Here is a 12,471-nt window from a genome sequence, read left to right as displayed (position 1 = left end):
ACTCATTTACGCTGAGCACTGTACATCTCAAACTTACTCACATTATTAGTTATGTGCTTATAGAGTGGTGGTCTAAGAGTGGTTCCATGACCTGGGAGCCCGGGTTTGAATCTCTTGGAGAACATGTTTTTTATTTATTGCAAGGTCTGCTTCACCTTCATTGTACCTGCTGCTCAACAGCTGTCTGTTCTTCAGTTTTTTGAGGTGCTAGCCCGTCTTCTGCCTTCATGTTTCACAGCAATGAAATGGGAATTTATCACGCTCAGATGTATAAGTATTGCTCCAGCTGAAAACTATATCCAATATCAAACTAATAGTACCACAAAGTGGTTTTCAGACCTATTCAGAAATGTATACAAAGTGTCGTTGCAAAAACTGCTGCATTTTCTGCTTTTATTTTAAATGAACTATCCATATAAAAAAATTACTATGGTGGGACGAAAGAATTTCCGAGGCGCTCCTGAAGGCACCGTGTAGTGTTGAGAGACGGGCTCGAACTGAGAGGGAATCTGCGCGAGGAAAGTCACCTAAAGAAGAGGATCAGGGCCACACGAAGACGGAGCTAGAGTAATGAGGAAGTACAGGGACATTTTGAAAGTCGCAATTTACAAAGATAAAATAATCGGAACATGCAAATATTTACAAGAAGAACCTTTTCACCCCAAGGGGAAATTCAGTTGTTCACTCAGTTGTAACACACACACACACACACACACACACACACACACACACACACACACACACACACACACACACACACACACACACACACACACACACACACACACACACACACACACAAATGCAAAGGACCTATACACATTAGTCTGAATACACAGATACAGTTTACGTCACATGCACTGAGAGATGTCTGAGCGACCAGGCTGCAGTTGGGGGTTCGGTATCTTGCGTAAGGGCACCTCGGCAAGGTCCAGGAGGTGAACTGGCACCTCTCCAGTTACCAGTCCACTCCGTGTTGTTTGGTCCGGTCGGGACGTGAACCGGCTCTAATGTTCTTAAATGTTGTCCACATCCAACACATTTTCTCTCATGTGACCCTAACCCTCCAACCTCACAACTGTACAACAACTCTGTTCTCCGTGCCGCCCCTGAACGCCTCCCCTCCCCCCTCTGTTTGCAGCAACAGTACACAAGTAGCGGACTTAGCATCAGGATAGCATCCAGTGTTAGCATCAGGGTTAGCATGGCGCTCGGCTCTGCAGGAGTTCCCTTCTCTCTCCCGCTTCCTCTCCATGTTATCTGCTGTTTCACCATCTGACTCGAGTGTTGATAAACTCCAGCCCACATTAGAGCCCTATCCCCGGGGTAACAGCAGGCTTTGTCCCGGTGGTCCTCCGGAGAAGAGAGGACAGTTTTCCAGACGGATCGCTAACGAGCAGCAAGAAAGCAAAGAAAAAAAGAGAGAAGAATTGGGCCAAAAAGTGGGAGTTTTTCTGAGGTAAGAATAATATTATTTATACAACATTTATTTTAACGTGTTTAAGGTTGTTTTCTCCTGTCTGAGGAGTTATAGCAGACTCTCTTCGTGGCTTTAAAAACTAAAAGTTACTGTAGAAGGAGGAGACCGTGAAGCGGCTCAGTCAGACTCACCGTATTTTACATTTCTCAACCAAAATCAACTTTCTACTCTAATGACGTCAGTTTATTTCTGGGGTTAGGTTACACTGTGAGAAGTACTCAGATCCTGTACTTCAGTAAAAGTAGAAGTACTCAGATCCTGTACTTCAGTAAAGTAGAAGTACTCAGATCTTGAGTAAAAGTAGAAGTACTCAGATCTTGTACTTGAGTAAAGTAGAAGTACTCAGATCTTGTACTTGAGTAAAGTAGAAGTACTCAGATCTTGTACTTGAGTAAAGTAGAAGTACTCAGATCTTGTACTTGAGTAAAGTAGAAGTACTCAGATCTTGTACTTGAGTAAAGTAGAAGTACTCAGATCTTGTACTTGAGTAAAAGTAGAAGTACTCAGATATTATACTAGAGTAAAGTAGAAGTACTCAGATCTTGTACTTGAATAAAGTAGAAGTACTCAGATCTTGTACTTGAGTAAAGTAGAAGTACTCAGATCTTGTACTTCAGTAAAAGTAGAAGTACTCAGATCTTGTACTTGAGTAAAGTAGAAGTACTCAGGTGTTGTACTTGAGTAAAGTAGAAGTACTCAGGTGTTGTACTTGAGTAAAGTAGAAGTACTCAGATCTTGTACTTCAGTAAAAGTAGAAGTACTCAGATCTTGTACTTCAGTAAAAGTAGAAGTACTCAGATCTTGTACTTGAGTAAAGTAGAAGTACTCAGATCTTGTACTTGAGTAAAGTAGAAGTACTCAGATCTTGTACTTGAGTAAAGTAGAAGTACTCAGGTGTTGTACTTGAATCTGGTTCATTGCCAGTTATTTTTTCACATATGAGCATTTATTTTGTAGTATTGGTGCCAGAAACATTAATATATACCGAGAGGAAAAATCACTAACAAGACTTTAAATAAGTATCTGCTGTTTAAAACCAATATCAAAGATATGGTGACAGTTTAAATCGATAATAAAAAGCTCAAAATCTGATTAAATATCCTGTTGAGAACACTAACTCGGTTAACAGTAATATATGGTTATCTGCTTACTGTTATGCATTGCACATTAACACAATCATATGTATTACTTTACGATGTCATTCAAAACATTTGATATTTTCAGGATTCATACGGAAGCTCCACCATGGTGTTTATTTCAGATGAGTTGAATTAGACGACGTGAAGTAGAAATAAGAGAAAATGCAGAGTACCGTTTTTATTCCAGAAAGAAATGTAGTAGGTCCGGGCAGTGGGGGTCCGGTCAGTGGGGTCCGGTCAGTGGGGGTCCGGTCAGTGGGGGCCTGGGCAGTGGGGTCCGGTCAGTGGGGGTCCGGTCAGTGGGGTCCGGGCAGTGGGTCCGGGCAGTGGAGTCCGGTCAGTGGGGTCCGGTCAGTGGGGGTCCGGTCAGTGGGGTCCGGTCAGTACATAGACTCAAGAGGCGGTACTGTTTCCAGGTTGTGAATAGAGACATGAAGCATGACTTGCACACATGCGTTTACAGAGCTATTGTCTGTAGGCCTGCAGCGGCCCTATGTGATGTCTGTGACCCACTTCCTGTGAGGCTAATGCGTCCTGACTGTGTTTCTGCAGCTGATGCCGTTGCCATGGCCACAGCGGCGGGATGGGAGTGACGTGATGGATCTACTTCCTGCTTGCTCACTGACCCTCCTCATCCTCGCATCTTCCTGCTGAACGGTGAAGATGGACGAGTCGATGCTGTTGGACCTGCTCGAGTGTCCCGTGTGCCTGGAGCGTCTGGACGCCACGGCCAAGGTTCTGCCATGTCAGCACACCTTCTGCCGCCGCTGCCTGCAAAGCATCCTGGGATCTCGCGGCGAGCTGCGCTGCCCCGAGTGCCGGACGCTGGTGGAGTGCGGCGTGGACGATCTGCCCAGCAACATCCTGCTGGTGCGGCTGCTGGACGGCATCAAGCAGCGGCCGCGCAGGGCAGGGGGGCCGGGGGTCTGCACCAACGGGACGTCTGGAGCCGTGGCGAGGGCGCCTGGCGGGGGAACACGGGACCAGAACACGCCGGGGGCCCAACCTCAGAGAGCCACCGCCAAGAGTACCCTCGTACGGGTCAGTACACTAAAAGTATTTCTGTTTACTTCCTCGTTAGGGCGTTTGATTTACAACAGAGAGGTGCAGGAATGAGTCCTTAAACCCAGACATGAGTCAGCATTCATCACTTCCTGTCCCCTGGTCTGCTGTAGTTCCTTTATAGCCCAACATTAGCCTCCTTTAGCTTAGCGGTGGAGACGTGAACACATTTGGCTGGGTCTTTGTTTCTGTTGTCGGGGTCAGGCTTGTACAAACAGATTAAAAAGCAGCGTGTTGCTGCTCTCTAATCTCTGCTGTGGATTAACTGTTATCGGGGCGATCCAACGCCAGACGGTGACAAGTGTAACTAATGGCAGAGATTTACAGTCAGCCCATGGTCCTGCTCTCTGCGCCGCCTGCAGACCCGCTCAGCTCTTTCTCAAGGCGCTTTCACAATCCAAAACTGTTGTTTGTCCCAATCTGAGCGAAGTTAGGGCTGCATATTATACCTTATTAGCATCAATATCGCTCTGTGCACAGAAGAAGTCCCATTTGGAGGATTGGCAATTTTACTCAAAGGTGTAATGCTCAAATGTTCTTTAGTGCTCCATCCAAAGGAAGACCAACACGGTTATCATTCTTTATGTCTAATCTACCAGAAGTGTTCACAGTGTCTATCATTCTGCATTCATTTGTGTAATAACCGAAGCAGGCATCTTGCATTCGCCGTTTGTAAATAAAAACAAGCGCGGAGAAACAAGGTTGCAGATACTTTTCTGCTCGAGCGTCCTCACAATATGTTGCTCAATATCTGTTATGTGACCCAGATGTCCAGCAGACACGGGTCTTCTCCATAAGTCTATCCCACTGATGTTTCCTGTTGTCTCCGTGAGGCTCGGTGTCAGGGTGAGAAAGGGTCCGACGGAGCCGGAAGGGATTTGTTTCTCTTCAGATCCTCGCTGTGGAGCTGCTGTGAATGTTCGTGAGAAAGTTGGGGTGGGAACTCAGGCTGGTGTTTAATCTGCAGGGGGGAGGATGTTAAGTATAGTTGGAGGAAAAAAAAAGTTCAATCCTGGGAGAGGGAAGAGCTCTCCAGCACAGGAAATGGGAAAAGAATGATCACTCTTTCTGTGCGGCCGCAAGAAACCTCTCAATGTGTTTCTGAGGCCGAAGCTGAGGCTTGCTATTCACCCAATCAGTACTCATATAATGTAAGTGTATTATTTAAACACTGTCTCTACTTTAAAGAGTCCTCTCCTGCTGATGTTCAGGTGTATATCAGTATGTAGTGTCTCTACTTTAAAGAGTCCTCTCCTGCTGATGTTCAGGTGTATATCAGTATGTAGAGTCTCTACTTTAAAGAGTCCTCTCCTGCTGATGTTCAGGTGTATATCAGTATGTAGTGTCTCTACTTTAAAGAGTCCTCTCCTGCTGATGTTCAGGTGTATAACAGTATGTAGAGTCTCTACTTTAAAGAGTCCTCTCCTGCTGATGGTCAGGTGTATATCAGTATGTAGTGTCTCTACTTTAAAGAGTCCTCTCCTGCTGATGGTCAGGTGTATATCAGTATGTAGTGTCTCTCCTTTAAAGAGTCCTCTCCTGCTGATGTTCAGGTGTATATCAGTATGTAGTGTCTCTACTTTAAAGAGTCCTCTCCTGCTGATGGTCAGGTGTATATCAGTATGTAGTGTCTCTACTTTAAAGAGTCCTCTCCTGCTGATGTTCAGGTGTATATCAGTATGTAGAGTCTCTACTTTAAAGAGTCCTCTCCTGCTGATGTTCAGGTGTATATCAGTATGTAGTGTCTCTACTTTAAAGAGTCCTCTCCTGCTGATGTTCAGGTGTATATCAGTATGTAGTCTCTACTTTAAAGAGTCCTCTCCTGCTGATGTTCAGGTGTATATCAGTATGTAGGGTCTCTACTTTAAAGAGTCCTCTCCTGCTGATGTTCAGGTGTATATCAGTATGTAGTGTCTCTACTTTAAAGAGTCCTCTCCTGCTGATGTTCAGGTGTATATCAGTATGTAGAGTCTCTACTTTAAAGAGTCCTCTCCTGCTGATGTTCAGGTGTATATCAGTATGTAGTGTCTCTACTTTAAAGAGTCCTCTCCTGCTGATGTTCAGGTGTATATCAGTATGTAGAGTCTCTACTTTAAAGAGTCCTCTCCTGCTGATGTTCAGGTGTATATCAGTATGTAGTCTCTACTTTAAAGAGTCCTCTCCTGCTGATGTTCAGGTGTATATCAGTATGTAGAGTCTCTACTTTAAAGAGTCCTCTCCTGCTGATGTTCAGGTGTATATCAGTATGTAGTGTCTCTACTTTAAAGAGTCCTCTCCTGCTGTATATCAGTATGTGTATTATCATGTTTCCTCATGACACTTTTTGCGTCAGTATTATTGCAGGGTGAAAAACCTGGCCCCAGGGAGTAGAGACCCTCCCTCTCTGGGGGCCTCTGAGCACAACGTTGGGAGGGGAAGGGAGAGGAAAAGATGTGTAGGTTTTGTGTAGAGTCACAGGAATGTCGAGGTGCTGCTCGTGTGTCGGCTTGCCGCTCAGGTAGAAGATCAGAGCCCCCCCCCCCACCCTCTGGTTTACTGTAGTCTCACTTCAGAGCGGAGTTCCCTCTGGGAGATAGAGAGTTGGACACTGGAAACCACTCTCTCATTCCCTCCCCCCCTTGTGTCTGCAGGATTGATTACAGTCCCTCGGTGCGGGAGTAGATCCTCCACATCCCGGGGTTTCTCTAAATGTATGAGGAAGCTAACGGCGGATGAAATGTGATTCCTACGCCATGAAGATCCCGGTGTACAAAGTCTAACCTGCCTAGAAACCCTGGGATAAAAAAGCTGTGTTCTCCACCAAACTGGGGAGGGATTGATAAACAGATGGCTTTTATGACGGGGAGTTTACCTGCAAGTGGGGTAGACGGGCGGGGGGGGGGGGCGGTGACTCAGCCGCTCTGTGCTGCGTTACACGGATGTTTGGTCTTCCCGCTGCCCCTCGTTGACTCGTGTAATGCAGCGTTTAGTTCACACTGATTGGGAACAGATCAGTATTTCTGGGCTCATTCGGGGGGTCACGGGGGTCAGGATGTCTGCAGTATTCACTGTAGGCTCAACGCTGCGTCTTTATGAGCATTTCTGTCTCTGTCGCACAGGTTTTCCTGCTCTTTTTTAATGATGGGGGACATCATTTAGACAAGGGCTGCAAATAATGACCATTTCTACTATCAATGAATCACTTTGAATTAGCAATGAACTGATTCTCCAAATTCATAGATGTCTTTTCTGTGACAGTTATTAGCTCCGCTCTTGAGGATGGGATCAGTGATCTGTGATGGAGGCATTTTACTACAAATATGCCTCCAACAGAAGCAGCCTGTGTGTGGGTGTTTACAGCTGATCGCAGCGTGGTGTGGTCTCCACTTCTCTTCATAATAAAGGTGTGTTTATGACGATTAGGTAAAGGCTTTAAATCCAAAGAGTCAATGAGGATGTTGACCGGAGTGGCAGACTGCAAAGCAAGGCATTGTGGGACTTTAGGAGGTAGGACTGGGACTGGGAAGTCCTTTATTCATCAATATGCTTACAATACACAGCTTTAAAGTAAAGAAATACATGTCGAGCAGAATGAGTCCAGGGTAATGGTCGCCCTCCCACTCCCAGTTCCTCACGCAGCTCCTTTGGAACGTGGTTTGCCCACACCTGCACTTTTCCTTTAATAGCTGACAGAGCAGGGTTTCTCCTAGAAAGGGAATACTGAGGCGCTGATGTATTAATCCTGACGAGACGAGATGAACAACAACGTGACGTCGGAGCTGCATACAAACAAAGCTGTCTGACCAGACATCTGACCCCATCCCCATATGTCTGGACTCATTAGACCCTTTCTGACCCACAGAGAGAGGGGCAGAGACCCTGATACTAGGTTGGAGTAAACCCTGATACTGGGTTAAAGTAAACCCTGATACTGGGTTAAAGTAAACCCTGATACTGGGTTAGAGCCTGATACTGGGTTAGAGTAAACCCTGATACTGGGTTAGAGCCTGGTACTGGGTTAGAGTAAACCCTGATACTGGGTTAGAGTAAACCCTGATACTGGGTTAGAGTAAACCCTGATACTGGGTTAGAGCCTGATACTGGGTTAGAGTAAACCCTGATACTGGGTTAGAGTAAACCCTGATACTGGGTTAGAGCCTGATACTGGGTTAGAGTAAACCCTGATACTGGGTTAGAGCCTGATACTGGGTTAGAGTAAACCCTGATACTGCGTTAGAGCCTGATACTGGGTTAGAGTAAACCCTGATACTGGGTTAGAGCCTGATACTGGGTTAGAGTAAACCCTGATAAGAGTGAAGGTAGTGACTGGGTGAGGAGCAGCAGGGAGATAGTAGCATGATGTTACAGAGTGGAATCACACCCTGCAGTGAGCGTGAGGCTGAACCCCCCCCCCCCCCCCCGTTCAGACCTCACATTATACCTCCGTCAGAAGCCCTAATCTGTGAGGAGGTCTCCAGACACGGAGAGGACCTCTTTGTCGGAGTTGCAATGGAAGGAGTCGTGGTGTTCCTCTGCCGTCTCTTGATTTATTCCTGCGGGACGGAGAATGCTGTTTATGGGTTCCTCATGTTGGAGGCATCTCATTAAAATTCCTGCCCCCCCCCTCCCTCTGCGTCTGAGGTCGCAGTGAGTCACGCTGGCCCTCTTTGATGACATCATATTGTTGTTGAGGCCTTTTCCTCTTGGCTGACCTCGGAAGAAACCCGTCATTACACCCACTCGCTGCCCGCACCCTGGCACACTCTGCTCTACGCCCGGACCTTTCCCACGGGCCCGATCCTGCGGACGCTGCGGGTCGGTGATTTTCAGACACCTGTAATTTTCCCCGAGGGGGGGAAAAACAGGACACGTTTAGTTTTTTCTGCCTTCATTGGAGAGTAAGGGGAACATGGAAGGGATTCGTCCATGGCTCCAGGCCGGATTCGAACCGGCGTCCTCCCCTCTGTGACATTCAAATTAAATCTTAAAAAATCCAGATAAGTTGCAGCTTTTCCTGGGGCAGATTATATATCAAATGAAGGTTTTCTGAAGTAAAGTGTAACTAAGGCAGGCAGATAATGAGAGGTTTTCACACCACTACATCTGTTTATTTCCCATCATGCATTGGGCAAAGGATACTTGGTTGGTACCCGTAGGTAGATCTGTTTCTGAAACATGCAGAGAGTGAGCAGGAGCCCGCCACGCTGTGGGAAAGTCCTCCATGTACCGGTTGACTTAATTCCCGAGGAGAAAAGACCTCATCATGTGATTAAGGTGCAGCCGGGAAACTGCCCCCCCACCACAGGGTGTGTGTGTGTTTTTCATTCAGGGCTTTTATTATTTTTCCAGACATAAAGGAACAGGTTGACTTGTTTTGTGTGTGTGTGTGTGTGTGTGTGTGTGTGTGTGTGTGTGTGTGTGTGTGTGTGTGTGTGTGTGTGTGTGTGTGTGTGTGTGTGTGTGTGTGTGTGTGTGTGTGTGTGTGTGTGTGTGTGTGTGTGTGTGTGTGTGTGTGTGTGTGTGTGTGTGTGTGTGTGTGTGTGTGTGTGTGTGTGTGTGTGTGTGTGTGTGTGTGTGTGTGTGTGTGTGTGTGGAATGCAGGAGTATTTGCAGGTCACAGCAGGGAGCCTCTTCAGGTCTCGGCACGCTGGCTGCTGTGAGAGTATCCTCTGCATACAGCCAGGTTCTGTGGGGTCTGTAATGCAGAGACGGGCTTCTGCACCCTCAGCTTCAGCAGTCAAATCTTTTATTTGGATCCCGTCGTTGGACTCTTTTAGCTCCCTATGTTCACTGATGCCCCCCCCTGTTTGGTTAGCGAAGGTGTGTGTGTTGTTTTAGCCATACACCCTGGGTGGTCTGCAAACCAAAAGTGCCACATTTGCCAACGGCCCGAGCACACACCTGTTCCCTCGGTCCACATCTCATCTCCGGTCATCCTGTCAACAGGACAGTAGTGAAGGGAGCAGTGTTGTTCACCTGCGGGGGGGCAAAGAAAACCCTAGAAAAAATGATTGTCCAGAAATTTGAAAAAAAAGCCAGATCTTTTAGGAAAAAAGTGATACTTCAGAAATTCTAATTTGGAAAAACTGAGGGGCGCTAGTGTTTGCATTGAGACATACAACCTCTGTGCTGCATTCAAGTGCTGTCCGAATAAAGAAAGACTTCCCTAGGCATCCTCAAGACAGAACAACAGCTCAGGGAATGACTGTTGTTTGGGCTTTAACCAACTATCGTTTTCATAGTTCAGTAAATCTGTCCATTCATTTCGCGATATATCAATTAAAGTACACGTTTCTGCATAAAAGCATGTGCTATAAACACTGTGATGCTGTTTCCATGTGATCCAGCTCATGTTCTTTGTAGCGTCCACATTAGCTCATGAACACACCACAGAGGGAAGAATGACCTCCCAACTCAGCAGTGGGACCATTAGTGCCTCCCCTGAATGCACCATTGGACTCTTGTCCATCTGGAAGTGATGTTTGGATCACCTCTTATCAAAGGTTTGTTTTAGAGCCCGTTACCTTCCTGTACTCAGACTCTTTATAACCGTAGTCCCAGTCCTTTTATAGCGGCTAATCTCCTAGCTGGGGTGTTAAGCATCGACACCAAATGGTTTCCAGTGTAATAAATTAATCTGTGTGTTGTCAGCTGTCTGACAGCATGTGGCCCTTATACCTGCCCGGCCTCACAGAGCAGTATGACCCCTGACCCCCAGTGTTTTGATTGGTGGGCCTCGATTGGTCATCCATGGGCCGTTTGACTGCAGGCATGTTAAGTGTCCAGTTCCCTTCCCACCGGCACCTTTCATGACTCGCTGGGAGTTTGGGTTTTCAGTAGTTTGACCTCTGACCCCCTGAAGCTATAACTGGCTCCTGATGCATCTGCAGGCTGGTTCACCTCCTTCTGGGAAATGATTCTATCAAATATGCTGAGCCCTCCTCAGACCTCCTGTCCTCTGTCAGCCGTGGGTGTGTCTGTGCTGCGATGTGCTGGAAGGCTTCCTGTTTCTCTCCGAGGCCCAGAGGTGCAGTAAATCTGCGCTTGTCCCCGGAGTGACATCACCGGCCCAGCTGTGAGGAGGCTCTGAGAACCCGGAGTTCAGTGATGTGTACTTTAATCCAAAACCATGATGTAGTTTCCTGTAAATGTGCAGTGTTCTGTGTGAGTTTCACTGTCAGAGGAACGGCTCTCAGTCAGAGGAGACGGAAGCTCCAGGGTGCAACATTAAGCTGATTGATGCAAACCCAGCAGCCACCTGCATATTTTACCAGGATTTGGCCGGTAATGTGGATCATTTGGTGGCCTTGATAGAAAGATATTTAAGTGGAAACTAAATGCAATTTAAAGGGCTCCACGGGTCTCATTTCAGATGGTTAGAAATCCAATAATCTGTGTTTTGTTCTGGAAGGAAATGGTCCTAAATATGTAAAAGCAGTCGACTGAAGGCCGGTGTCCTCAGTTACAGAGGCGGGGTCTCTCCTGCTGACAGTGTGTGAGTGATTATTAGAGAGGACTTGAATTGAGAGCAAACACTTTCATCCTTTCATGCCGTCTGTCACACTTCCTGGAGACACTGGTATCATACCTGTTCTGATTAACTGGATCGGACTTTGAGCCCATTAGCTTTACACACACACACACACACACACACACACACACACACACACACACACACACACACACACACACACACACACACACACACACACACACACACACACACACACACACACACACACACCTTGCCTTAAAGAGCCAGCTCCATGTTTGTTTCAGTGAGTCACAAACTGACTGACATTCACCTTTACACTGCACACACCCACATAAACACAGGTGTGTGTTGTCCGTACACACACAGATTTGACTGTGAAATGTAAGCCCGTGTTGTGAAGGTGTGATCTTCGTGCCCATTAGTGCCCATTAGCTCCCATTGAAACGGACGTCCTGATTGGTTCTAGAGGCCCCGGCGTCCGTCTCCCCCCTCTCTGCTCACCAGTATGGCTGTGGGCAGAGTAACTGCAGCAACCCCAGACTGCAGTAATGTGAGTCTGTGGCCGCTTGTCAAAAGTCTCCGGGCGTACGAGCCTCTAATGGCAACAGCGAGACAGACAGTGTTTCCTCACTCAGCTTCCTGCTGAGAAATCTGGGTATGTGCTGCAGCCTTCCTGGGATGTCCTCACCACGACATCCACTCTATACTTCCCTCTTTACTCTAATGGTTAACCAAGGCACTGACTCCCTTTTCAAGGAACGTAAAGGTCCTTCAAGTCTGAGACCTACAAAGATCGGGAAAGAATTGTCCGCCAGTTACTGAAAAGGCACATAACTACTTCCTGTTTCATGGCACCATCGCATCTTCAAAACCAGACGTTTATTTTTAGTATTTTAGTGGATAAAATAATGGAATTTTAGTTAATTTAGACACTTGTCCCTGCAAGGAAACAACTCACTTTTCAAGCAACTTAAGTTCTCCGCAAGTTAGTCCGCTAACGTATGAAAAAGCAACGGCTGTTTGACGACGCTTTAGCACGCGACTACTTCAGGACTTTTCTAAATGGGCTTTTTTTTGTTGTAAAACTGACCGCTTATTGGGCAGATAATTGGTATAATTGGTACTTACTGTCCTGAAAACATATCAGAGCTTTATAAAGTGAGGTACAAACAGCTTTTAGCCTTGCAAAATAATAGCAGATGATGGCTTCCTGCAAAATAATGTTTTCATTAAACCTGAACTTTCAGAAAGGAATAACAGGGACTTTTTTATGGGGTAAAATTATGTAATTTGAGGTAGTTAAGACACTTTTTCCG

At 46.5% G+C, this 12,471-nt stretch overlaps 1 protein-coding gene across 1 annotated transcript in view; it reads left to right on the top strand.

Moving 5' to 3' along the window:
* The first annotated feature begins 1,059 nt into the window (after positions 1-1,059).
* Positions 1,060-12,471, top strand: part of sh3rf1 (SH3 domain containing ring finger 1) — a 35,775-nt gene continuing 24,363 nt past the window's right edge. The window contains 2 exon segments of the mRNA XM_063892043.1: positions 1,060-1,459; positions 3,172-3,660. Coding sequence (XP_063748113.1) covers positions 3,283-3,660 — 378 coding nt within the window. The 5' untranslated portion in view covers positions 1,060-1,459; positions 3,172-3,282.

Source organism: Eleginops maclovinus, chromosome 9 (assembly GCF_036324505.1).
Source record: "Eleginops maclovinus isolate JMC-PN-2008 ecotype Puerto Natales chromosome 9, JC_Emac_rtc_rv5, whole genome shotgun sequence".
In the NCBI taxonomy this organism is placed as follows: Eukaryota; Metazoa; Chordata; class Actinopteri; order Perciformes; family Eleginopidae; genus Eleginops; species Eleginops maclovinus.
This window is presented reverse-complemented; position numbering and strand designations above follow the sequence as displayed.